Source organism: Drosophila tropicalis, unplaced genomic scaffold (genome assembly GCF_018151085.1).
Source record: "Drosophila tropicalis isolate 14030-0801.00 unplaced genomic scaffold, ASM1815108v1 contig_593, whole genome shotgun sequence".
Classification (NCBI taxonomy): domain Eukaryota; kingdom Metazoa; phylum Arthropoda; class Insecta; order Diptera; family Drosophilidae; genus Drosophila; species Drosophila tropicalis.
Genome location: NW_027173070.1, coordinates 11477089 through 11505021, shown reverse-complemented (window position 1 = coordinate 11505021; position 27933 = coordinate 11477089). Strand labels below are relative to the sequence as shown.

General features: G+C 33.9%; 1 protein-coding gene across 2 annotated transcripts; it reads right to left on the bottom strand.

Annotated features, from left to right (window-relative positions):
- Positions 1-94: 94 nt before the first annotated feature.
- sqa (spaghetti-squash activator) lies at positions 95-27358 on the bottom strand. 2 transcript variants are annotated; one of them, XM_068291096.1, is made up of 9 exons: positions 27083-27358; positions 8219-8309; positions 7892-8095; positions 5595-5832; positions 5416-5519; positions 4236-4388; positions 3843-4131; positions 3457-3634; positions 95-1925 (listed from the first exon to the last, which is right to left on the bottom strand). In XM_068291096.1, exons 1-9 carry the CDS (start codon positions 27114-27116, stop codon positions 652-654), a joined length of 2565 nt encoding a protein of 854 aa, XP_068147197.1. In that variant the 5' UTR covers positions 27117-27358; the 3' UTR covers positions 95-651. The 2 variants fall into 2 exon arrangements, 1 of the variants encoding a protein (XP_068147197.1); XR_011032434.1 differs by having other exon boundaries at positions 1826-1925; positions 2708-3634; positions 27083-27315.
- Positions 27359-27933: the final 575 nt, after the last annotated feature.

Genomic DNA, 27933 nt, shown 5'->3' with positions numbered 1-27933 from the left:
TTATTTTGCATTAATAATTTATTTTCAATAATTTAATATCATTTTATTTGCTTTCTTACAACAAATACATAAATAATTTAAATATTTTAATTCATATGCAACATAATTTGTATACTTCTTTGCATACCCTAGCAGAGCGGAGAGTATTGTGGATAGATGGGAAAGGGCATTTTTTATTCCTTTAGATATATAGATTTTCAATCGGAATTAACAGCCTAACCAGTTTCTTATCTGTTTCTCTGTGGACTAGACTCTCAGTCAGTTTGATTTATTACTATACATTTTTCTCTTCTATCTTAGAAACAATTAGTCCAAAAGATAACTAATTGTTGCATAATATATGATCAAATTAATAAGATCGAGCTAATATAACATAAATCCTTGGTTTTTCGGACACTTTCATTTTCACTTTTGTTTCAAGATATATGTATAGAAGAACATAAGTTTCAAGATCAAAGCCCTGCAAGGGCATTAAAAACTTCGGTACACCGAAGTTAGTTTTTTCATCTTTGGTAATTTAAACTAATCTTTGTCATTAACTAGCCAAGTTTATCTTTGTATTAGTTGATCAAAGTTTCTTATACACACACATACATAGAGATATAGTAAGTATATATACAAATTTATGGTCTCTCGGCCCTCCAATAGTCCCTATTTCCCCGTTGCCTTCTCTTCGAGCTGAGCTTGTATGTGCTTAACGTTCTGTCCACCTCCCGAATGATTGTGACGCTGGAAGAAGGCATTGATGGAGCTCATGGAACGATATTCCAAATTGTCACTAACATGCCAATCGACACTAATGCTCTGATGTCTTCCGACTGGATTACGAATGCGAGTCTCATTGTACTTTTCGAGCAGATGGAGCAGACAATCTTTGGTCGTATTGGCCGCCTCCTCCAGATTCACCGTCTGATGTGTGTCGGGCAGGCCAATGGGTACATCTCGGCTCATTTGATTAATTCTGAATTTGGCCCTGCGACTGCTGGCCGACTCGGCCATGGATGTTGAGGAGACTTGGTGTTGTTGTTGTTGACTGTTGCTATTGCTGTTGCTGGAGGTAACTTTGGAGCTGCTGCTTCTGATATTGGAGGTGCTCATGGTGCTTACTGAGGATATACTGCGCTGTGTTTGCACTTGAGATTTGCTTGTCCAACTGGAGGTGATGCTGCTATCGTTGCCATTGCTCAGCTTGGGTGTTTCCTCAATGGATTGCTGCAAACGCATGGATATCGAACTAGTCTTCTTTTTACCTGCCCCATTATCGTAATGAGTTTGACTCTGACTACTGCTGCTGGAGCTATTGATAACGCCACCGCGTGGTGTAAAACGACTTGAACTGGTGCTGCTCGAAGATTTACTAGTCCATTTATTGCCATCTTTACTTATTTCCGTAGATCTCGTATTACTGCTACCAGCTTCTGCCCTTGCTCCCGTTTCTGTTCCCTTTGTTGTTGCCTCTGCGACTGAACTATTCTTATTATTATTGGCATCTCCAAGTTTTGTATTGATCTCGGCTAGCATAAGTAAATGATCCGATAGTTTCTTAATCTCATCTGCCAGATTAACACGCTCCCCGGAGCTACGGCGACCCAGTAGATAAGTTGTATCCGAATTTCTTCGATCGAATGTATGTAGATAGCTCTTCATGCTTCGTTGTTGTTGGGCCGTTGTCTCACTGCCTGAGAACTCATCGAAATTCTCATTGAATAGATGTTGCGGTGTGGGCGTGGCCGAGCCCGAACTTCCAACTATGGGAAAGAGTTTTTCCCTGGACACATTGATGGGTGTAGATACTGAATTGGGACTATCGTTGTCGGCACTGCGTGTCTCAACATCTTCAGGTAGACGCAATTCATCTTCCTCGTCATCTCCTTTCTCATCATCGGTCAGGGTGGCTATGGACTCGCATGGCGATGGCAAACAAACTGCAAAAAGAGTTGCGTTTAATGATAAATTTCGGTCAACAATCAAGGTTTCAACATAGAGGTTAATATTAGTCTGGATCTGGGTTTTTGTATTGCCAAAAAAGTCAAGAGATTTTTTATAATGAGTATTTCATGCCTTGTGACCTGAAGAGAGTTGTATAGAGTAGAAAATTATTGCAAGCGTGTAAGATGTTGATAATTGCAAGCACCTGTTCATGGATATAAATCAGAGAAACTTCCTTCCAATCTCAGACCTAACATCTACACATAAGACCGTCCCTAATGCAAACTTTTAATAAACGTTTAAAAATTGAAAAGTTATATGCGGAAATTGTATTCAACTATTTTTGACATTATAACTGTGAAACGGAAGGGAAGTTTACCCCTTAGAGTATGCTAGGTTATGATAGGCTAGAGAAGTTCATTAAAAATTGTCTAAAAGGAATGATCGATTCGATCCTTCTCTTCACAGCCCCAGGCCCACCTTTGATCATTTTCTTGCTCAGCTTTTAAGACCGTTAAAAAGTTCTATACATATATAACATACTTTAAAGTTTAAACCCTTAATATTTGGCTAGTTTTTAGTTGTTGTTTAGTTACATAGTGTGGTTAGTAGATTAGTGGTAAATAGGTTAGATACATTTCCTACTTTATACAACTCAATGATAATGAAACAAACTTCCTGATAGACAGAACAATGAGTAGAATGTGAACTGAGTTTTTGAATTTAAATTGGAACATAATTTTGGGAAATGATTGAATGGAATTTCTCTTAGGCTTACCTGGCTGGTAGACCAGAAATTGTGTGTGTTGATCAATATAGACCTGAACTAGGGGTTGGGGTATCAGTGGGTTGAGAGGAGGGGAATACAAATATGTATTTTTGGGATGGATAGGTGGGATGTGGATTTAATTTCTAACTCAAAAGAAGTAGAGTAAAGTAGAGAGTAGAGATACAGAGAGATCATGTTGTTTTGGATTTTGCTTTTGGAAAATTAAAGTATATATTTTTGTGGTTGGTACTCAATTTGTATTTGTGTTTTTGTTTTCTTTGTCATTGGCTGTCTTTATCACAGTGTCTAAATTGTTTTTTCTTTTTTTGGTTAATTGATAATTATTATGACTAAAGTTAAGTTACTTAAACATTTATAATAACAGTTCTAGTTGGCTTGTCAACTTTCTCTCTCACATAAACAGGCATATAAGAGTTTATACAAATTAAATAAATGTCAATAGATTTCATGTTAGAAAGAAAGAGAAAGATGTAAACGAGAGAAAGGGAAAGAGAGAAAGTGACACAGAGCCAACCTTATTTTTCATACACTCAAAAAAGTTAAAAACAAGAATTAGTTTTTGGTTTCTTTTTTTTTTGTGAAATATACACATATATAACATATATAGAGCAGATCCAGTAGTTGTGGATGATTTTTATTGTTTGGAGGGGATGATGCTCTCTCTCACATCGCTCATTTGCCATGGATGAGAGCATGCCGGTCACGTTGCCGCTGGGAGCCACCGCGATAGTACTCACCTCGGGATGAGGACATGCTATCCGGCCCATGTGTGCGTCGCGGATGCGGATAACTGGTCTCATTCAATGGGGCAATCACATTGCCTTCGACATCAAAGACGTACGGACTATTTGGATGCGTTTCCCAGCGTACAATGAAATTCTTAAGATTATCTTTTGTGGCATCAAGTTCTTTGTTCTAAAAATGCAAGAAAATGTTCAATTTGTTTTTAAAGTTAATCTTTAAATGTTAAAGAAAGTGAAGGGAAAATTTAAATAGATTTAAATAATCAAAAGTTATAGAAATTTTACATGCACCTTTCTTCCAATTTTTGTATATTAATTTTATTGTAGTTGTAAAGATTTAATGAATTTTATATTGTATTTAATGCATTTGTTTGACTCACCTCTAAAACGGAGCTGTCCAAGTTAGCTAGCTCATCGTCATGCTCTGTGGTTACATTTGCCACCTCCTCGTCCTCCACATCATCCTCATCCTCGGCATCTTCAATTGTCTCTGTAGAATCCTCTGATGACTCGGAGGCAACTGTTGTGGCTGGTGATTCTGATTTCAAGCGAGTTTTCGATGCTGAACTCGAAACACCTGCTTTGGCAAAGGGCGTGACTCCAGTTCCTGCTGCTGGGCGCTGTTGGAGCCATTTGTGTTCCACACACTGGGCGGCAGTCATTCGTGTGCTGCAGTTAGAATTGAGGTTGGTTGGTTGGTTGGTTGATTAAAAGACGTTCACCCGGTTATGACTAGAGATGGTTTGTAATTAAAATGGCAAGGGGAAACTCACCTCAAGTCTTTTACCAGCAACTTGGCTATGAAATCCAGACACTCTGGGGATATGCCATTAAAGCATTCATCCTCAAAATCGTATTTAGCAATGGTTACATTTGACATTGTTTCAATGTCGTTCTCGCCCATGAATGGCGACAAACCTGAGATACTGTCATATGTGTATGTAGACGCGTGTGTGTGTATGTGTGGACACGTTGGTTGTTGTTAAAGTCAATAAACATGAAATGTAAAAGCAACATAAGTAAAATAAATAAAAACGCATTTAAAACAAAAGAGAGACAAGAGAAAACAACCAAGTAAGAAACCAAAAGCACACCCGCTTCTGGCACTTAATTAACAAAATTAAATTTTCCCGCCTGGCTATGAAGTGGAGCAGAAGTTGTTGTTTTGGCAAGTTGGGAATATTCTATATAGGTACTTCTAACCATTTCAAATACTTTTGATTGCATTCTTTTTTTTTTTTTTTACAAGTGCCACGCAAATTTTTAATTAGTGAGCAAGTGGAGGAGATATTTTGATTAAATTTTGTATACTCAAAGGACTCATTTGGCATTTAAAATTGCCAGTGAATATTTCACCACTATTTAGTTAATATTTAGCATAGCATACTTTTTGGCTTGTAATGCAAATTGTCATAATCAATATTTCATACTCGACTGTAATATTTAATGGGGTTGATATTATACATTCTGATTGGAAACATAAATCAGAAGTAAATGCTTCTAATTGGATTTAAGAAAATTAAATTTTAAAATGTCTGAAGATAAATTGTCACGTTAAGTATTTGCCATCGAAAATGAGAATAGCCTCTTTTTTAAGAAAGATAAACCTCAGGACTGTTTAAATTTCGGAACATATTTTAACCCAAATCGGTTTTAATCGTTTTAGTTTAAGAAAATGCTTTTTAAATATTTTTTAGTTAATACATAAACCAAAAACGAACGAAGTGCGCAAACTTAATTAGAAATGAAAGTGAAATTTCGTTTCAGACACTGAAGAATCGCCTCTATAAGCCAAAATATTCTAGGTATAACTTTTTAGTTCTGAAAATATAAATATATGTTATTTCTCTAACTAAAAGGACTTCAAGACATGCCTAAAGATGGAAAAATTCTTTCTAGAAACAACTTTGAATATGTTTTCGTTCGTAATAAAATAATTTGGGAAAAACTTACAGCACATAGCATATAACGCCAACACTCCACATATCTGTGCCATATGAGATGCAATCAAAGTTAACAACTTCTGGTGCCACAAATTCTGGTGTACCGAAGAGTACCTAAGAACGAAAGAAAATAAATACATTAATTTCTAAATCGAATTTTCGTCATTATTTATAATCTCTTTGCCATACCCTTAGACGCTTGTCGGGATCAAATTTGCGTGCCAAACCGAAATCGATAATTTTGATGCGATTTCCTTTTTGTGTGAGCACTAAAATATTCTCAGGTTTTAAATCCAAATGGACGATGCCATTGCCATGAATAAAAGCCATGGCCTCGCATAATTGGCGGATGAAAACGCGACAAACGCGTTCGGTCAATACAAATTCATCATCGACCACTCGATCGAAGAGTTCGCCACCTTCAATGCTAATGAGTAGAGGAAATTCAAAAGAAAAATTGTGAGATAAAGTTAAACACAAATGAATTTATAATTAACTTTTGGCATGCTGAACAAATAACATTAAACAAGAACTTTTGTCTCTCTTACCTGGTAACCCCAAATACCCCTCACCCAAGTTAATGTTATTTACAAGAATATTTCAAACGAAAATCAGATAATACATGAACATCAATTCCATTGAGATTGAGGCACATGAACTAAACTTTGTGAATCAATAATATACTACATAGTTGAAGGGGAATACTGAAAGTATTATGTTTCTCCTATTGCGTAAAACCCCATTCGGGGTTTAAAAAAAAAAAACATTATATTTCATCCATCCGCTTTCACACACTGAAAATAGATAGCAAAGGGAAAACCCTTTACTAATACATTTGCATATATGTATGTATGTATGAGTGTATCTATCTATCTATGTATGCAGTTAGTTAGTTCATGTACTTCACTCAGATTTCAACTAAATTAAAAATTGATATGGCCATTTTGTATGATTGCCTGCTCACTGAATGACTGCAAAACGACTGCAAAATGGTAAATGAAAAAGAGGATATTTCACCACCCACCACAATGGAAATGGATTTGTCTAAAAACCAGTGACTATATACACTCTGACAGTTTAGACAGAATGCTTCGTTTATTTTCAGCGACAATCTGTTTAACTGCTGCCGAGATAAAGGCTCTTAAAGTTGTAACCTGATGATTATTTGCATTTTATATGGCCCCACTTTCTTTTTTGTTGTATGAAAATCAATATGTTTGACATAAATTGTAAGAGCACAAAATAACACAACATTGACAATGCCATTGCAGATAGAATCCATTATGGAAAAACAACGAAAGTGAGAAGTTTTTGCTAAATGGTCGACATTTGAGGTATCCTGGACTGGTTATAAACTGCTGGGATTTGATGAAAGGCATTTGATGAAGCTCAAAACCTTTCTAAAACTCTATACATTTCTGAGCTATCTTTCAATATCTGCATTCGTAGTTTTATTACTCTCTTTACTATTTGTATTTGAAAATAAATCGGTTTCCATAATATCCAAGTCGGTTTAGATTTGGGAATTGCTAACTAAAAAGATTAGCAATTTGTCAAAGCCCAAATTACACTTTCCATGTACAGGGTACTTTGCCAAAAAAAATATTGTGCAAACAATTTTACTTTGTAAGGAATTTTCTATTATGAATATGCATAAAAACAGAAAAAGGAAAAGACCAAAACTAAGTGACTGATATATATAGAGAGAAAGAGAGAGAAAGCGAAAGAGGGAATTGGAGTACAGAATGGGTAAAGAGGATAAAACTATGCAAGTAAACAATTAACTTTTGTTGCTAAAGTAAACAATAAAAGTTCTTAGTGAGTTGGCAAATTAATTCAAATTGACAAAGAGACTTTGTCTACGCAAGAGTTTTGTTAACATAATTTCTATTATTCCGAGCCCATTGTTGTAATTTTTTTTATTTGGGTCAAGGTCGAAAGTGTGCTGGGGAAAGGAAAGCACTAAGCACCTGTTTCAAATAATTTTATGGGGCCATTTCAATATATTCATTAGAAAAATGCTTCAAGAAAGGGCAAAGAAAAATGGAACAAAAACGAAACAAACTTTATTTGTCGCATTAAAACCTGTTGCTAAAGGTTTTTCTTTGTCACACACAAAGGAAAACTTGCAAAAGTTTCCATATGTGGATGAGAGTTTTCTTTGTGTTTTTCTGGGTGTGTTTGTGTGTGTTTGTTGGAGTTTTACTATTTTACGATAATGTGCGTACGTGTAAATCGTATTTTATGCACATTGCCACTGATTGCAAGATATTGTATTGTATGTGTGTGTGTGTGTCCCCTTTTCTCCCACAACAACAAAGTTAGAGCAAGAAAAAGAAAAACCAACATAAAACTAGCAAGAAAGTTAAAGGAGTTAACACACACACACACACATATACATATATAGACTAACTGAAAGGCACACACAAACATATAAAAAAGAATAGCATTTTTTTGGTTTCTTTGATTTTGATTTAGATCCTTACAGTTCAAGAACGACGCACATCATTTTCTGATATTCGTATGCCGCATACAATTGTATAATGAGATGATGTTGCAATGAATTCATTATTTCCACTTCCCGTTCCACATTCCTTTTGTCCTCCCTCTTGGGTATTGGCACAAATTTGGCTGCCAATTGTAAGCCATTTGTTTTATCTCGACACTTGTAGACTGTACCGAATTTGCCACTAAAAACAAGAAATTCGATTAGTTCAAATCAGGTATCTTCCTCCTTGTAGTTGACTGGGATTTGGTTAATGTAATATTCATAAATGTGAAGTTGTATGTGTGTGTATTAGTTAGACACTCACCGTCCAACCTCACCCAGTACATCATAGAGTTTATGGGCATCCACATTCCGGTTTATGGTCACATCGCGCATAGGAAAAGCCGGCTCGAGTACTGCGAAAGACAGTTGGAAGTATGAAGAAATTGTAGTGAATTTTCTATGCTTGGTTTTGGTTTTCTTATGCCTTGGGAATAGTGACATGTTTAAGTAATTTTCTATAATAAATATTTAAATCGTATTATTAAATTGATTATGAGTTTGTATATAGTCAGTTTTCGTCGAGTAGCTATCAATTAGAGCTACAGCTAAGCGTACAGCGAAAGTACATTTTTCTAATGGCTTAACGCAGAGTTTGTAGAATAAAATATATACTAACTATAATAAATGTATATGAATATGAAGGAAATACATAGCTTTGCATTACATGTGGCTAATAACAAAGGATTTGTAAAAATTATATAGAATTAAATATCTACCTGGGGTATTTTTTTCTAATCAATATCTGCTCTTATTTCTTTTTTTCTAAGGTAACTTCTTAGAAATAATTGAAAATACATTTTGGTTTAGAAATAAATACTATTCATGTATCATGGGGAAACATCCTCATACTTCCCCACAACATCCCCAGACTCTTATTTCTTTTTTTCTAAGGTAACTTCTTAGAAATAATTGAAAATACATTTTGGTTTAGAAATAAATACTATTCATGTATCATGGGGAAACATCCTCATAGTTGGACTTCTTTAAAGACCCAAACACAAGAAACAATCTGAAGGTAGGTCTAATTTTTAATGGTAGTAAGGTACCCATAAAACTGGGACAATTAAAGCCTATTGTAAGGGCGTTTTGGTAATTAAGTGTTCAACAATCAAAAATTATAATCAATTGATGTTTCAAGGAAATTCAATGATAGAGCTTGGAACGCTGTGAATGTTTTTATAATGCCAAGCGATAAGAATCTAGTAGATATGGCCAATTATTATGACTAATTGCGAGTCAATATTCTATACTTCCTACTTGTCCCCTATACCGTCCCCCCCTCCCCCTCACAAAACAAAATTTTCAACCGTTGACAATATTGCCTTAACTTTTGAGATTAAAAATTTTCCAGTTGTTTCCCCAAAACGTATTTGGCAATTTGTTCTTGTTGTCGGCATAAATTTTAATGTGGCTAAATGAAATTTTGTTTTTAATATCACAAATTTAAAGAGAGTTTCAGAACAAACAACAACAACAACAGCAATTGCAAACTGTTGCACATCAAACAGAAACTTGAATGTCAATGGGCAACATTACGCATACGTAGATTGAGCCACGAAAACGCCAGACTCTTTGGCATTTTAATCTGAGCACCTTGCAGACAGCAAAAACAAATTTTTAAGTATTTCAAGTGAAAGTAGAGAATTTGATACACCCTGTAAAGAGGTTTATTGATCTTGTGGTCCTTTTCTTTTTTAATATTTGGAACTTAAAGTTAATGCTTGGCACTTCAGAGAGTGTCTAATTTTCTATTAGCTAAAATAAAAAAATTAAGAATTCGAATATATTTTATTCATTTCTTCAATTATTCGATATACAAAACACTAAGTAATGCTTTAAGTCCTTTCATTACTTTACTAGCAAAAGATATTTAAAGAAATGTTAAGCAACAGAAGTATTAGTTAGAAATATATAGGAGTTAGTTTGAAATGTTAGTAGCTGACTTTATAGAGAATATTTTAATACGGGGCACAAAAGAATAAAATTTGACAAAAAAGTTATATATTTAATATCTTGACTAAAATAAAAATGTGCAATGGATCTGTGAATTCTAAATAAGTATTTGTAACGTTTCTAACTTTTTCTCTCCACCTGTGCCAACATTAAAGAAATCTGCATGAAACTTTTCCTGCTACTTGTAGAGGGTACAAAAAAAAAAAGAATCAGAATCCAGGACATAAAAGTTATATATGCGAACATGAGAGTCTTGTAAAGGTATTTCTTCATTGTTTATATGCTTTTAATAACACTTTTTACATCATCTTCGTCTTCGTTGTTGTTGTCGTCGTTGTCTTCATTTTCGTTTTTGTTGTCGTCTGGCTGACGACTCAAAGCAATATGTCAAAGTATTTGCAGGATATTTTTAATGGCCAAGCACATATACATACATACATACATAAAAAGGAAACATATAAACCAAGCAAAGCGCCAAATGTTAAATTTTTATGATTTGCGGTTTGAAAAGCAATACCAAAATGCAGACAAAAATAATTTAATTTAAATTTAATTTTAATGAAAATTATATGACAAATCAATATAATTGAATAGTTTGAAAAAGTTTTCAACATAACTTGAACTGATGACATTTTCTTTTTCAACAAAAACGGCCAAAAGGCAAATGGGAAATGGCAAAAATTTCTGGGATGCTTCTTCAAAATATTTTGTACTAACATTTATTCTTCTTGTTATTTGTTGTTGTTGTCTGTGCACTTTAATCAGCCTAAGTGCCTGCCAGAAAGAGTGTGCGAAAGAGAGGCAGAGCGAACAAGGAACAAAAAAATATATGGCAAAATGTGGAAAATTAAAAATGGCAAAAGTTTTTCTGCTTCCGCTGCCATTCTGACTCTGACTCTGCCACTGAATCTGTAGCTATGTGTATTTGTATGTGTGTGGTTGCCATTTCAAATTGGTTATTACACGGAACTTGCCATACACACACACACACACACACACACATACACTAGCATATGCTTATAACTGATGGTCATGCATAAATGCTGATGGTCTGATGTGAATGTGGATAAGGATGAGGGGAAAAACACATGCTCACTGTGCCTGTGCCTGGGCCTGTGCCTCCTCCGGCTCTGGCACTTGTGTCCTTGCTGTTTGTCATGTAACTGGCATATTATTGTTTGTCCCGGTCCTTGTCCTGGTCTGGCCTCCATTTCATAATGTGCGAATGTGAAAATGAGAGTTACAACAACTGCAGCAACCAGTACAGGAAAAAAATGTATGAAAATACTCGGCACTTTTCGAGCAAACAATTCGATTAAGGTAAACATTTAGATGCTTTTAGGCGCCCCCCCGAAAACAAGGTCATTGCCAGAAATGCATAGCCAATTTTATTCATGATATTTTTCAGAGTACAAAACAGACATTTTAAAAATTGATATTGAAATTTAGCTAATATTGATGCTGCTATCCCTTTCCGTTTGAAAAATAAATTCTGAAAACATTTGATTGAGATTTAATCGATCTATTAGCATGCAAAACGTGGGGAATTGCATAAAGTTTGCAACGAATATATAGAATTCATTTAAAAATGTAAATAATTGCAAATGTTTGCTTACGTTTTCAGACAGATTGTATTACTGAATTTATCACATTTGAAATATTTTGCTATAATTAAAAGATTTAATTGAAATATGTAAATTCCCTCGTTAGATTTTGCATCGGATTCGATTAAGATGGTTTCTATAACGTGAAAAGTATGTATGTACTTGAAAAGAAGTTCTTAAAACCAAGAAACAAAGTCTAAATAAATACAGTTTGACCGTATTGAGATCGATAAGAGAATAGTAAGATTTATCTGATTTTAAAAATTAACTAAATTGTATTACCTTTCCCTACGAACCAGATTAAAAGCCAAAATTCAGTAATTAAACTCCTTACATCCTTTTTATATATAATATCCCTTTTTAAATGCTTTAAATTAGCAAACATTTTCTTCATTGTTAAAGTTAGTACCTGAGTTCCATATTTAGACCCTCTTCGATCATGTTTGTTGGAATTTCAAATTGAAGCCAAAAATCTGCTGATTTTCATATTATAAAAATTGCCAACGTAGGCAAAAAAAAAAAAAAAAAAAAAAAACCGAAGAAAATTACTTGCCACTCCGCTTTGTCGGCACTCTATTGAATGAGAAGTGCAAATATCTCTCTTCCCCTTTGCTCCGTTTTCAGTGTCATTCACTCACTCTGTTTTCTGTGAGAGGGAAATTTATCCTCAATCCACTATTGATATTGCATAAATTAACTTTATATAAAGTTTGCTGAATTGAAATTTGCATCCAAAAGGCACACACACACACACACAGAGAGATGCTGTCTGTAGTTTGGTTAATGTTTTAAGTCAAGTGAAGTGTTGAACTTATCGAGCATATACTATTTGAGGTTATTCGAAATGAGATACTTGTGCAATTGGCCAGCAAATAAATGAGAATACATGAGATGAACATTAATAAGCTCTCAAGCTATTTGTAGTAAATATTTTTTGGGGTAAACTTCAACTTAATGGCATCAGAGTTGGATTTAACAATTTGTGCCAGCCCGTAAGGCCATTGTCCAAGCCAAACGAGCATATGGGAATGTCCTTATGCCTCTGCATTTGCCTTCCTACTCTCGGTTGGGTTCCTCTCTTTCTCTCGCTTTTTTGCTGCCTCTGCATCCTGGCTGCATCTCAAACAGGTTCAGCTATGAGGGGGATAAGCGCAGAAAAGTATGCTATGCAGTTCAACTGCCAAGCGGAGTCGATATAAATTCATTTATTCATGAGCTCAAAACGGGAAATGAATGTGTGCTACCTGACACACCACCACCCTGTTTCTCTACCTCTCTCTTCCTCTCCACCATTCTGTAGCAGGTAAGTGTGTGCTTGTGAGTGTATTTAAGGCTGTTTGTGCATAATATATGAAGCCTTGTCTGCGCTTTTATATGTATGTATGTATGAATTACCGCTGAGGGTCGTCGTCGTCGTGTCGATTTATGGTTACGTGATGATATTGTTGTCTAGGTTTTCTTAAACTTTTATAAAGTTCGAAAAACTTTTTGCCACCTTAAAATTGAAAGAATCTTTGGATTCAATAGATTTTCCAAGTCTAATGCAAATGTTTGTGGGTGTGTGTTTGTGTGAAACTTAAATTGTGCGCATTATTGGCAGAGTGCACTCAAATGTACTCGAATACACACACGCACACAAATGTGCACAGGCAACTTGGGCCAAAGTGCAGCAGACATGCATAAATTTCTATGCCCAAAAATCGTTTAAAATTGATAGAGGGCAAGTGGGTGAGGCGGGTGAAGTCAAAAGTGAAGAGCTTGATTTTGAAACTTTCACTCGGCATATGCCAAGTTTTCCCCTTTCGTCTTTTTGCCTTTGATTTTAAAGATTTATCGCATGTTTCGTAGCATACTTACGAGCGCACATTTGCATATTAATAGAAGGGGGAACTTGTGTATGTGGACTTGAGATTTTGACTTGAAAGGCAAAATGCAACTCAAAAGCTATAGAAGAAAACTTTTCAAGTTTCAGACAGTTTATCAATAATTCAAATTGCAAACATTTTACGACAACTGATTTTCCTCTTTCTCTCTCTCTCTCTCACTCTTCTCTCGCCTAGTCTCCTAGGATTATTGTGGTCAAATATGAAATAAATAAAATATGCACAAAACTTTACTCTCTTCCTTATATAGAAGATACTTGAATTGTCCTCTTTTTTTGGCTTTAGTCCCAAGCAGCTGCACAGACAACATTCAATTCAATGAAGTCTTTTTTTTTTTTATTTGTTTGCCAACAGTTGAATTGAATATTTGAAAAGGGTTATGGCTCCTGCCGAGTTTTTACTGTGCCATGAAAAGGAAAATTTTTGCAACAAACTTGTCTGCAATATGTTTTCGTAACAAAATGTATGTAGATGTTTATTTGTCTCTCTGTCTGTCTGTTTTTCTGTCTTTCTGTCTGGTCTGACAAGCAGAAAACTGTTGTTGAGCATCTACATGGGTCATAATAATAACCGATATTAAATGCAGTTGGCATTTTGTAGCAAACAATGAAAAATGATTGAATGCAATAAAAGAAATCCAACAACATTGTTATGTTGCTTACTTTCACAATTGTCATTCTGGTCTTAGATAAATGTTTCCATGTGTGTATTTGTGTGTTTATACATATACAGATAATAATATATTTGTGTCTTGTTTTTCGATAACGATGACTAGAAAAATGCTTCAAGAATTTAACATTAATAACACAATTATTTTCTGCACAGTGAGAATTTTTCTAGATTTAATTGTCACCTCTGGATTTTTTAAAGAAATCTTTACAGATTTTTTTAAAGAATTCATTCAATTTTTGTTAATTTTCGTCCTGTATCTAAGAGTTTATCACTCTAAAACTGAATGTATGTTTTTTTTTTCTGTGTATAGAAAATCTGATTAATAATATAAATTTCACAATGTTATAGCAATTTATTTCTTACAATTGAATGCATACATAAATTCCAATTCACAAATGAGAGATAAATGGCAAGGCAAAGTTTTTTGAATGAAATAAACGAACAAAAACAGAGACAACAATTTGAAAACCATGACGAGCAGGCAACAAATCAATATATACAATATAAATATAAATATATGTACATGGATATATCTTTACTTTAGCGACAAGGCAACAACAGCAATTCATCTTCATCATTTTGCAAAAAAGAAAAAAAAAAACAGGAGAAAAAAAAAGTGAAAAGAGGAAACAAAATTTTTGCATGCTGCCTGCCAAGCGTAAATCCGTTGCGACAACGCCCATCAAAAGAGAAGAGACAGAAAGGAAGACAGAAAACCACATGAAAATCTTTAAGGAAAAATGAAAAGTAATAATCAGTGTGTGACACATGAGTGTGCGTGTGTCTAGGGTGTGTGTGTGTGTGTGTGTGTGCGGAGCAACATAAAAGTGAGAGCTCAAAGCTACTTTAGTTAGGCCAAGTTTATATTTTTCTGTTGCCTTCTTTTGCGGGCAGGCATTTAAATTTGAATTTTATTTTCTTAACTAGCTGACAGAGCAAATTTCATTTTATTCATTTAATTTGATATCTCCATTACCAGAGAGAAAAAGCAAATTAAATTAGCATTAGTAATAGCATATATACATACATATATATTTTGTATGCATAAGAATGTGTGAGTGTGTGTGCTCCATATTAAATGGTGTTGGAAAAAATTCAATTTGCAAGTTATTTGCTTGCATTTCAATTAAGAGTCTTTTTTTTTTTTTGTTGGCAAAAATTTTCCCATTCATATGACGATGACATTTTCTCGCACATTTCTTAAATTGTTTTCTTGCCAAAGCTTTGCGGTTGGCTTTTCCTTTCAGCTTATTCTCTACCTTCCTCTTTCTCTCTATCTTTTGGTTTATCCCTTTACACATTCATTACACTGGCATTGACACACACACACAAACATCCTGACAAACCCTTACATTGAATCTGAATGCGTGTGAAGAGTTTTTCGCGCTTATAATCAGCACTGCCATTCGACGATTTCATTTTGGTCATATTCGCTCTTTTGATATGTTTTAAAGCGTTTTTGTCCCTCTCTCTCTTGGTCTTTTTCTATGTCATTTAAATTTAAATTTATTTGTTTGTTACTTGGCTAATTGATTGATGTACCATAGCAATTTCAAGGCAATTTCAAAGTTCAACAATGCAGGTCAGAGCCGGAATAAGAGAGAGAGATAGAGACACACACAAGATGAATGTGACTGCATCAGAGAAAAAGCAGCAGGACAAGATAAACACTGTCAGACTGAAGTGAAGTCTCATTCCATGGCAATCAGAGAGAACAAAAAGGCTCTCTTCTTTGGCCATTTTCATCTTGTCTTGTCCCCCCTGTCTTTGCTTCTGTGTCTCTGACGTATCTTTTATTTCTTTGCTGCTTGTCAGCAACAGCAAAGGCAAAAGCTAAACAATTTTTGAGCCAGACTAACTAACGATCCACCGCAATGAACTCATTAAAACTTTCTACCTACCTAACTTGCCACAGAGCAGCTGCCGTTGCAACAAAATGGCATTAAAAATATTGCGACAAAATGTATGGGAAAAATGTTTAACTGTAAATAATAAACAGGGCGCGTAATGCATTCAACGGAGTCTCTACAAGAATGTGTGGCAAGGTGTGAGACAGGCATTTAATTAATTTAATGAGCATTGCCAAGACACGTGTAAGATGAGGTTTAGAAAGTGAAAAATGAGTAGTGAAAATCTCTCACAAATCTGGCATATATGCTAGGGACTTAAACGATTTGCAACTGATGCAGTTGGCTTAAAATTGATTACAAAGTTGTTTTGGTGTGAGATTTTGATGTAACTTTTTTACCTCCTTCTAAACTAGTTATAGACTAGTTCAGAGTTTTTATCTTATTTAAGAGTGAAGTAAAGTAAAAATGACAAGTCGAAGCTAGTACTTACTTATCGTTTAGGTCTGGTATTAATATTTTATCTAACATTGTAAATTGTAAATGAGCAGTCTTTGAAGTGTAGAACGAAATTAAATTTTCTTAAAGTCGGTAAATAGAAATTAAAATCCCTCAATATTTTATACTTATATTGACAATTATTATACCCTTGTAATAACTTTAGTCACGTAAACTTTGGAGATGCCCAAGTCAGCTTGTTTAACGATATACATTAATATTCACATTTAAATTAAGTATTATAAATTTATTTGACATACACTGCGTATACGTTATGTCTATTTTGCCAAGAAAAAGTATTAGTAATTGACTCCAAAAAGCATTTATATCGAAATGTAATGAAATTAGAGAATCATTAAGTATCATTCGTTTTTACATATAGATAATTATGTGATAATATTCATGTGACCCATTCTAGTTAGTTTTTAGACTCTAATGACTATGTACATTAAAACCATGTCAGATATAAAAATCATTGTTTGTTTTTATATCTATAGCCTTGATTTGAGTACTTCCCCTTTCCCCTTGATTTAGACGTTTATCAAATTTTGAAAAGATTATTTTTGAATTAGAATAGGTACATAAAAGTCACTATCTTATCTAGAGGTCATGGCAAGCACACTTAATCTTTACACATCTGATTGCAGGCAATGAGTAATATTGGAACAATGGTAAAGACAAAATTATTTATAAATAATATGGTTCTAAATGCTTTCTTTGTATATTTATATTTTGTCTTCATTTAGCTAACCTAAAACTTATATCTATGTATGTATTTTAAAGCAGACTGCCATAAATGGGTTAAAACTCGTTTAAGGTATTAATATTTTGTATAATGACTGACTATCCTAGGTAGTACACTACCGTTGTGATACATAATGATTAAACTAGTTTGCTTTAGGGCTCACGTTAATTAAAGAGTCTCTGGCTATTATAGTGCAGCGATTTTTGCCATCGATGGGTCATAAAGGATTATGTCGAAAGCAGCAAAGAATTTTGACAGGCAACAATTTCGCGGTTAGCATCAATGTCAGATGACTGAGAATGTTGTTATACACTTTCAACTTGCTTTTAGTTAGCGTTTTAGAGTAAAACTTAAATTTTAGTTGTGAACTTTAAGTAGCTATTTCTATTGGTCCCCTTTCGAATGGTTGATAGTGACTGTGCAATTCCATGGAATATTTGAGCAGTTGCAGTGTAAATAACCTCAACACCATTAAATTGTCAATGTGTGTAGGAGAGTGTAGACACGTTCTCGTTCCCGTTCTTTCGCTCTCTCTCTCTCTTTGTACGGCACGTTGCATTCTGGCCAAGGGAAGTGCAAACTTTATTTAGTGTTGTCAAACTGTCGCTCAACATGAACACGTTACAACACAATGTCCTGTAGAAGGAAGAAAGAACATAGCAACATACATAGAACAGCAAGCAGAAACAGCAACAGCTACACGAGTGACCCATTGCGTTTTTCATGTGTGTGTGCAGTTTTATGTGTCAGCACTTGGACATTTTCCCAGTTTGTCCAGGCCCAGGTAACTGGTAGTAAATAAAGCATTTAATTTTAACAAATTGTTTGTCCGAAAGCGCGTGCGAACCGCCGCCACATGGCGCCACAATCGAAAAGACCCTTCAATTACCTATTAACAAAATGTGGAAAAAAGCCCTCTGCATCTTGATTAATTGTCTTGTTTGTGTTTGTGGCCGAGTTAATTGATTTATCTTGCCAAACTAATTCACAAGGCTTGGAAATTATTTATGGGCGCCTCGATCTCTCTATCTTTCTCTCTCTCTCTCTCTCTCTCTGTCTCTTTTAAACATGCATTTCCGTTTTAGGGGCCAACAATTTTTGGCCAAAAAAATAAATCGGGAAGAGTTTTGGGTGTAGAGGGGAATGGAACTGCAATTCCAATTTGAGTGCAAATATGTGTTCAGCATTTAACCGCATAGTAAAAGTACTATACCGCTTCCCACCCCACCATTTGCTCTTCTCCTCCCTCTCCTAGCTCTTTCACTAGCCACTGTCTGGCCTCGCCTTTGATTCAGGCGACCATTAACCTACACATACACTTCTATACATATACATATCTCACTATATACATACATATAACTACATACATATATATTCCCGTATTCTCATGTTCTTCTCATGTATGTTCTGTTGTTGTTTGTTGATTTGGCAGCTGTTCTTTATTCTTCTGCTGTTTGTGCTTTTTCTTTTTATAGTGGCCGAAACCAAAAAAAGAAAAATATTTTTCATCTAGCCAGCCAACCAAACAGCCAGCTAGCCACGTGGCATAAATTCTTGTGGTTTTTGAATGAAATGTATGTAAAAGTTTTAAAAGATTTGTTTAATTGTGGTATAAACTTTGTAAGGATCAACTTCCTTTTTTGCTTTATGCAGCAAAGCAAAGAGTGAAATTCAATTCATTATTTTGGTGTTTTAATATGCAAAAAACAAATGAATATAAAGTACGATAGAAAACAGAAACAAATCAATAACAAAAATAAAACAAAACGCATTTAAACTAGATGTTGACTATGCTATTTCTGACTTGAAATATGAAAAATGAAATGTGACAGCATCCAGATAAGACATACAATGTATATATATATTTCAAAATGACCGATGTGTGGCGTATAATGAGATTTTATGTCAAAATACTGAACATTTTAACAAAAATTACTTTCCAACAACCAATTAAAACCAGAAAACAAAATTGCTCATTATAATATTGAAGAAACAACTGTGAGAAATGGAAATTTATAGCAGTAGAACGGATTTGAGAAAATATATATATTAAAGTAATTCTTAATGTTAATAGTTCTAAATTTAAAATATTATACCATAATGTTGGATGTTTTGGACTTAAAGGAAATATAAAAAAATGGTCAAACCAATCAATCAGAGATATGTATGCTAATTAGTGTATATATTCTTGATAAGTAGAAATGGTTAAATCGATAAACGCTTTTGTATGTCTGTTAATTCTATTGAACATTATCACGCTCTTAATTTAGAATGGTTTAAGAATTTAGATAGATTAACCTTTTATCCGAACACTATATCATTTAGCTGCCCTGGAACCTATTTCCGTCATTGCAAAAGATTTACGGGGAATTTTTTCACTTTGATTTCTTCAAGGGATGAGTTATTGTTTCCTACATCGCCCTTGAATTATATGAGGACCCTTTCCTCGGAAATAAATCAGATGTGCTATACATTTTCTAACACCTTTTGATAGATATGTCTCTTTCTTTATTTTTGTGCTTAAACCTTGATAATATTCTCTATGAGTAAGGGAAACTATTTTGTTTCGCACTTCATTGCCACTTGTATTATTTGAAAAAACTTTATCACAAAGGTTTATTTAATATATGTAAGTTCAAAAAAATGGAAATATCAAATAATAATTTGTTAACACTTTGATGTCATATAAAAGGAATTATTAGCCAAGTTGATTTAAACGAATTGACTCAATCAAACACAAATACGTACTTTTTAAAGTAAACAAGATTCAAGCATTTTGAAGTAAATCTAAACACTCAGGTGACAGACTATCTCTAGAAATACTATCTAACAGAGGCATTTAAAATATAATCGGCCGTACCAGCAATCGATAAATCGAAGCATATATATTAAGGGTTTAATTTTTTGCGATAACGCTTAAATTTATGAACCCTTATTAAGCGATTAGTTGTGTCTGGTTTAATATAAGTATAAATAATATGGACATATGAAAAACCTCATTCATATAAATGTATTTAATTGCAAAAGAGAAATAATTCTGTTCATCCTTTTGCTCTTATTTGGTAGGAGCAGAAGTTACGTTTGCATCAATCTTTTTCCGCTCCGATGTATGTATATAGCCTGGCAGTGTCATTATGTTTGGACGCACTTTATGACTGGCATTTAATTTCCTTTTTCGGGGCACTCAAAATGAACGGTTTGGTTTTTGTTCGCATAAAACTGGGATAAAATGGAGATAGAAGGATAAACACTTTTGCCATCTTATTGCATTTTAAATGCAATTACCAAGCAGCAACAATTACAAATCACACACAGATACACACAGACACGCACACAATTTGCTATAATCCACAATAATTAACTTACTTTGGCAAAAACACATGGAGAGAATTTAATTTTGTAAAACTTCGAGCAATTACTTCAAGTGAAAAGCTCACGGCTATACACCAATACACACCCACACATACGCATATATTCATTTATGCATTATATACATATACATACATATGTATGTATGTATGCATTTCAGTTATAGTTTCGAAAATTGGATTATTTTGTGTTGATGATTTGAATTTGATGAATGAGACTTTTCTTCGTATGGCAAAGCTCATAAATTAGCTGGCCGAAATTCGCATTCAAATTCACAAATTTTTGATGCCAATCAAATGATCTCCTGTATGTGTGTGTACTTGTTTGATATGTGTGTGTGTCAGTCAGGACCGGTTTAAGCCAATGTCATGAGGTTCTAATCTTGGGCTGATTATAATATTACAGTTTAGGAGTTTTTGTTCTTTCATGAATATTTGAATAGCTAAAATTTTCACTAATATATAATTTGGCCTGTTTTATTTATTTCACATTTGTATATTTTCTGTGTTTCCTGAATACATCCCTGATTTTAGATTGCAATAAATAAAAATTCTTCGCACTGATGGTGATGAAATATATTTACATAATTTTGATTATTTTCTGTGTAAGCCAAAGGAAAATGAGCAGAGCGAGGAAAACATTTGTAGTTAGTTGTGTTTCAGCTTTGTTTCTGACAATTCTGTTGTTGTTGTTGTTGCCATTTGCCTATTTTGTATGTTCATTCACTATTTGCTGTCTGTCAAAAGGGCCTCGAAAAGTGTTTTGCATTATGGAAATATACGTTTTGCCATTCCACACAAAAAAGGGGCGCGAAATTTCTGCATGCAAATTGAGTGTGTTGCAAGTTGCAACTTTATGTATGTATATATATGATGAAAAGTTCAATTTGCTTCATACTATAAGATTATATCAGATAGTCGACAAAAATACAGATAAAAAAATTAAAGTATAAGTTTCAAAGTAATTTTGTTTATAATCTATTATTTAAATCTTATTTCTAGTTTCTCTACCCTTTTGAAAACTTTAATAAAAGTTTCTTAAAAGCCTAAATAAAAGTTATAATAACATGTTATAATTCAAAACTAAGTTCATAAATAAAGTTAAGTTTTTTAATTAGTAAATCTTTGTTTGTCATTATCGAAACGACAATGTGAATGAAACATTTGCCTGGTGGCAATTTCGATGCTTGTTTTTCGATTTGTTTGTTTTTGGTTTTGCATTTGGCAACTGCAATCTTAACGAGACTCTACTCTTCCTGCCACAAAATGTATATACTCACATATGTACATACATATATGCATACATTCGTGTGTATGTGTGTGCAACGCCGCTTGCCAATACATTAAATTGCAATTTTAATTTGTTTAGCATGCGGCGCTCGCTCTTCCTGCCATCAACTCTTGTGCTCTGCATCTCTTCTATCTCTTTAGTCAGTCTCATTCTCATGGTACCACTTGGCGTATGCGTTATAATCAGACATATAGCGATGTGTATGTACTTATATATACCTCTCATGCCTGTGTCTGCATTTTTAATGCTATTGTTGTTGGTATTGCTTTTGCCATTGCTATTGCTATGGCTATTGCTGCTGTTTTTCCACCTGCAGCTGCGACCTAACAACAGGCAACAGACAAAACGTAGTCAGCAGAGATACTTTTGCCGCATTAAAAATTTAAACTCACATTGCAGTATAGAACAAAAAGCAGCTGAGTTTATAGCAAAATGCCTGAAATGGGGTCCACTTTACTCTCCTATCTGTTATAACAAATAAACGTTTTTGGCTTTATGTTCAATTTGTGGAATTGTCATTTACATATAAGAGGATTAGATATATAATCTATGCCAATTTATGTTATGTTTCATTTGCTTTGGCCAAAGAATAGTTAATAAATCTTATCTTTTCTCTCTTTTCAGTGTCTTCGTATTTTTTTCTTTTTGGTAAGTAGCCAAAAGCAAACTGCATTCATTCACAGAAGATGACAAAAGTAAAACCCAAACAATTTACACTGGGAAGTGGCAATATATTAAGAAACTAAGTTATAGTAATTATTTACATTTACGTACATATATACTTAATATTACATCAATTTGTTAAGTAGTTTCATTTCCTTCCTTAGCCAAAAAAAAAAAGAAGAAAACAAAATGAAAATGAGACATCAGCTAAGAATTTGCGTACATCAAGTTAAGTGAATATCAACGAACGACCTTCAACATGAAATGCGACGTAAAATAAATTTATCTCAATTATATATAGATGGGATACATATATGTATATCTAATACATACATATATGTACATACATACATATATCTACATTTATTTATACGTTCATCTCATCGTCGACATCGTCGACGTCGTCCGTCTCTCAATCTGATTTTGCCTTTTTTTTCCTTTTTCGGGGGAGTAAACTTTAAGACAAGATGTGGAAAATTCTTCTTGCCGTTTTTCGCCTGTTTGTTTTACATTCACCTTGGCAGCGTACGAAAAACACACACAAAAAATCAAGTGAAAAAAACAACAACAACATAAATAATAAGCACCAAAAAAATTAAAATTTATTTTTGATATTTTTGTTGTGGTTTGGCAGCGGCAACGGTGACGCCGACGTCGTTTTTAAAAATTGAATGAGAATTTTTTTGTGTATAAGATATCTAAGGAAACAGTGAATAATGGCTAAGACAGATGAATTGGTAATTGATTACAGGAAAGAGTCATGACCTTTCCACCAAAAAAGAAATGACCATAGCACATTATTTAAGCCATGTGCTATGTCATCAACTAAGTCATTAGCTACGTCATGAGCTGCAAAATTTTTTGCACAAAAAAATAAGTTTTATTACTCACAAATAAATTCAAATACTAATTATTAAAAAGAAGTGACGAAACCTAGTTAAAAATGTGATTCAAAATAACTATTGTAGTTAACTAACTTAATAAAACTAATATATTTTTTATCATTTCTTGACTCATTTTGCCTAAACTATTAAAGGTTTTTTCCTCAGCTATGCGTTAAGATCTCTTATCACTTTTAACCAACATTTCTGGCATAATGATACAATGACTAAAAGAACACAAAACTTTATTACTTGCTTATATAAAGGTAAATACTGCATCGACAGTAATATTATAAAGTAAGCCAATATTAAACGGATTAGTTAATTAGATCAATTCAAATCAATCATGAATTACTTTCTTCGTTTATTTAGTCCTGTTGAAATATGATATTAAGTACTAGATTCACTTGTTGTAGTTGCAAGGAAGTTTCTCTCAAGCGCAGTTTTTGGCATATTCCTAAATATTGTTCAAATAAACTTGAAAACTGATTATCCTATCAAATCTAATAGATCATGAGACATTAATCAAATAACATTCCGACGGCTTGATGGCTAGAAGTTCTTAGAATGTTATTAAACCTGGTTCAATCTGCACTTGAAATCTTAATTTTTCTAGATTTAATTTTATACCGTAATACTCCACATTTCTTAAAACATTTTTAAAGGGAAAGATTTGTCTCAGTTTCACTTTAAGCATAAATTTCCTTGTCAAAGACTTTTCCCTGTGCCCACTACCAACAACGAAAAAATTTTAAATGGCAAAGCCAAATTGAAATAGGAAAAAAAAATTTGCTGCTTATTTATGTAGAAATATTTTTACGCCTTAAATGACGCCAACAGACGAGCCGAAACGCTGGCCAACATTTTTATGCACATTTTGTGCTTTTTGGCTTTTAACGCTTGTTGAAATGTTTATACAAGCAACTCTCTATGTTTTTAAATTTATACTATATAATCATAAATAATGCACAAAATTTCAAGTATTTGCCATTAATGATTTATTTATTAAATTGTTGGACAAAAAAAAAAAAAAAAAGAAGAAGGAAAAAAGAACACATGACCTGGCAAATATTTCTACTGTGGTTGAGCAATTTCCGCTTCAAAAAAAAATAGGAAAAAAACTTTTTCATTTCCTGTGCATTGAAAGTTTTTGAAGCAACAAAGATCGTTTCGGGTGTTTTTTTTTTTTCAGGCCCTAATTGGTCACATTTGAAGGGTTGGCCTAAAAGGAAATTGAGAAATCAGCTTATGCGCCATTAGCACATAATTCACCTGCCACAACACTAACAAAATTGATGCGGATTATCAATAAGTACATATGCCGACTATGGTATACTCTGTATAGAGTTGTGGGATATATGACTATAAAATATATATAGAATGGTCCATATATCTATATCTTTCAATTCTTGACGCCATCTTAATGTTCTATATTCCATTCATTATGGTGAACAAATAAATTGTCTTTTATTCGTTCTATATAAATAGCAACATTTAAAGATATTTTTGCCACTAGATTATATATAAATAGATTTTCACTACAATGTGCTGGGATTTGATTTAGACATCTATTTAACCAAAGATATTCAAAATAGAGAGACAAAAAGCCAAACAGAAAGCCAGCATAAAGACTAGGTAGACCCAAATCGAGTGGCTTATTCCTAACTGATTGAGAATATATAACTTCCAAAAGGTTATCAAATGATTTCGAATAAAATTTGCCAGCTTTAATACACCCTTTTGGCCTAAAGGGTAAAAAGAATAGGTGAGAGACCTGTGAAAAAGGTTTGCCAATTGAACACTTTCTTCATATCAACCACTCACACCAGCTCTTGTCACCTGTGGACAAGTATTTCCGTTTGTTGTTATTTGCCAATTTGAGCAAAGAGAAAACAGCCTGAGAAAATAGAGACGACTTGGCATGGCACAATGGGAGGGAAAGAAGAGAAAGGCAAGTAACCCTTTTTTTTCTTTATTCCCGTTTGTTGTTGGTCTTGGCCTTTTGTTGGGTTTGGTTTGTGGGCGTGCCTGGTGGCCGTAACTGTAAATCACAATGCCTGTGTGCGGTTAGATTCCACCTACACCTACTATGACTACTACTAGTAGGGACTGCTTTTTTGTTTTAAGCTTTCTTTTCTTTTTGCCTTTTTCATTTTTTAAATTGCTCGTGCATTGCTAGTCATTTTTCATGCTACATGCCTTTGCCATGGCTTCCAACAACTACTTGACACATCCGTTTCCGTTTGAGTTTCGACTTGCCTTTTGTCTTTACTTAACTCACTCTTTCTCCCTTGCGCCCTCTCATTCTTTCTTATTCTGGTGTTCATCTTCTATATGACGTTTATCCTTCAGCACCTAAACTTTAATACTACTCGAAGGGACAGAAACGGGAAAGAAAAAAGAATCATTTGGTTCTATTTCTCTTTCCCTTTTGTTTTATGCCTTCAAAATTTATTGTTTCTGACAATGGAAACGGCGTCGGCAAATGTTTCCTGATCACACACACACACACACAAATACACAGTGAGAGACAAAGTGCGAAAGCCTTATCTATGGGGGATTCGGGACCCTTTTTTTTGCCCCGGTTTTCTCTTTTTTCGAACATTGTCGTATTTTATTGAAATTCATGTATTTTTAAAAGCTCTCTGGCCCATTTTAGGCTACGACTCTAAATCGTTTAAGCATTTGTTTTTCTGATGATTTTCGTTGATTTTTATACGAGATTCGGCCACATTTTTTCTCACTCACTCCCCTTTGCTCTCGCTCTATGTTTCTGTTTCTGTATTTTATTTTATCTAGACATAAAAGTTAATGTTTTGCAACACAGCATCATGAGTCTGAAATGTTTATTGGCTGCCTTTATTAAACCGTAGTTAGCCAAAAACAAAAAGGAACCAAAAAAGAAAGGCAGATAGAAAAAAGCGTGAAAAATAAAATTGAACTCTTATAGATTTGCCTTGATTTGCTGGTGTAATACAACGAACTTGGCTAGTTGACTAATCTATGCTTTGTATTTGGGGGCTTTTGTTTGTTATCGTAGAAATGGATTCGGAGTATTGCAACAGATTAGCCGTAAATCCTCTTGAATTGCTGAAATTTGAACTCATTTTTGCTTATATATTCCCAAACCAAACCGTGCTGACCAATAATTTTTTTAATTTCATTCACCAATGGTGGTTAACTAGTCTAGTTTTTGTTTTAGCCGTTTTATTAAATTGTTGAAAACTTGTTGATTTGGTATAATTAATCCATTAATCCCTATAAACTAAAGTGCTGCATATAAAATTAGATTATTATGGGCAGACATTTTTACTAGTGTTGACTAAAGAATTCGATTATTATTTCAGAGCAGTTGAAGATCAATTATTTAGTTCAAACCCCTTTTTTTTACTAGTTAAATTCAGTTATTAGCCACATACTCATTTATGACATTAATATGGGTAACACTTTTCACAAGTGTTGGTTACCGGCTGTTTTTCGTAGTGCACATTTGTCTATAAGCTATGTAGATCAAAAGCATTTCACAAAACCTGTCATACCAGCACATGAACCTTATCACCATTGATACATTTATGACTGGGACACAATTTATCAATCGTTTGTGCGAAATACTCTCTCACTGATAGCAGTCTTTATAGTTGATATATAGACACACACGCAATCTATGCCCTTATCAATGTCACTACCTGTAGAGTAAATATAAACTATTGTTAAAACTTACCACCTTCCGGCTCTGAATCATCTATGTAGATCATTTTGTTGTCTGGCCCTTTGGCTCTCACTTCTCTCAAACGTTGACCCGTGTCGAAGCAGTTATCTCCAATACTCTTTCGCACTTGGTTATATAGATACCAATATAAAGGTATTTATTTATATTGGTTTTGTTTGCTTTCAGTTTACGAGGCTTTTGATCTATATATTAGAATGACACAAACACAAATCACATTTCCATAGCTACAAAAAGGAAAATTCACTTTATATCTTCACTTTTTTGATTCATATTATTTTGTTATTACTTATTTTGTTGTTGTTGTTATGTGTTGTTGCGTTTTATATTTTTTATTTGCGCACTTAAAAAATGACTAGAATTATAATATTCTTGGTTATTTGTTTATTTATAGACATCAAACACGTTGCGTATACTTGATTTTTGCCAATACCGACATGAAATTTTCTTTTTCGGTTGGATTGATTTTTGTGTGATTTTTGATGATGGCGAGCGAGCGTTTTGCCTCAAACTGTTTTTGGCCAATGCCTCATTATTTGATTTGAGCTGCTCGCTCGTCGTTTGTTAACCAACACACGGATACAAACACACACAGACACACACACAATATATTACGTATTTCCTTTGTGCTGCGCTCTTTTGGCGCTCTGTTTTTATAAATGTATCTGTATCTGCATGGGGATCTCTTTGTGTATGGATGTAGTAGTGTCTGTGTGTGTGTGTGTGTGTCTGCGTGTTTGGTTATTCTCGTTTTGTTTTTGGGCTGATAACTGGGCAGAGACAGAACCAGCGTCAGGCCGGTACGACTTGTCGCTGTCGCCGATTGACTCTCACTCCTAGCATTG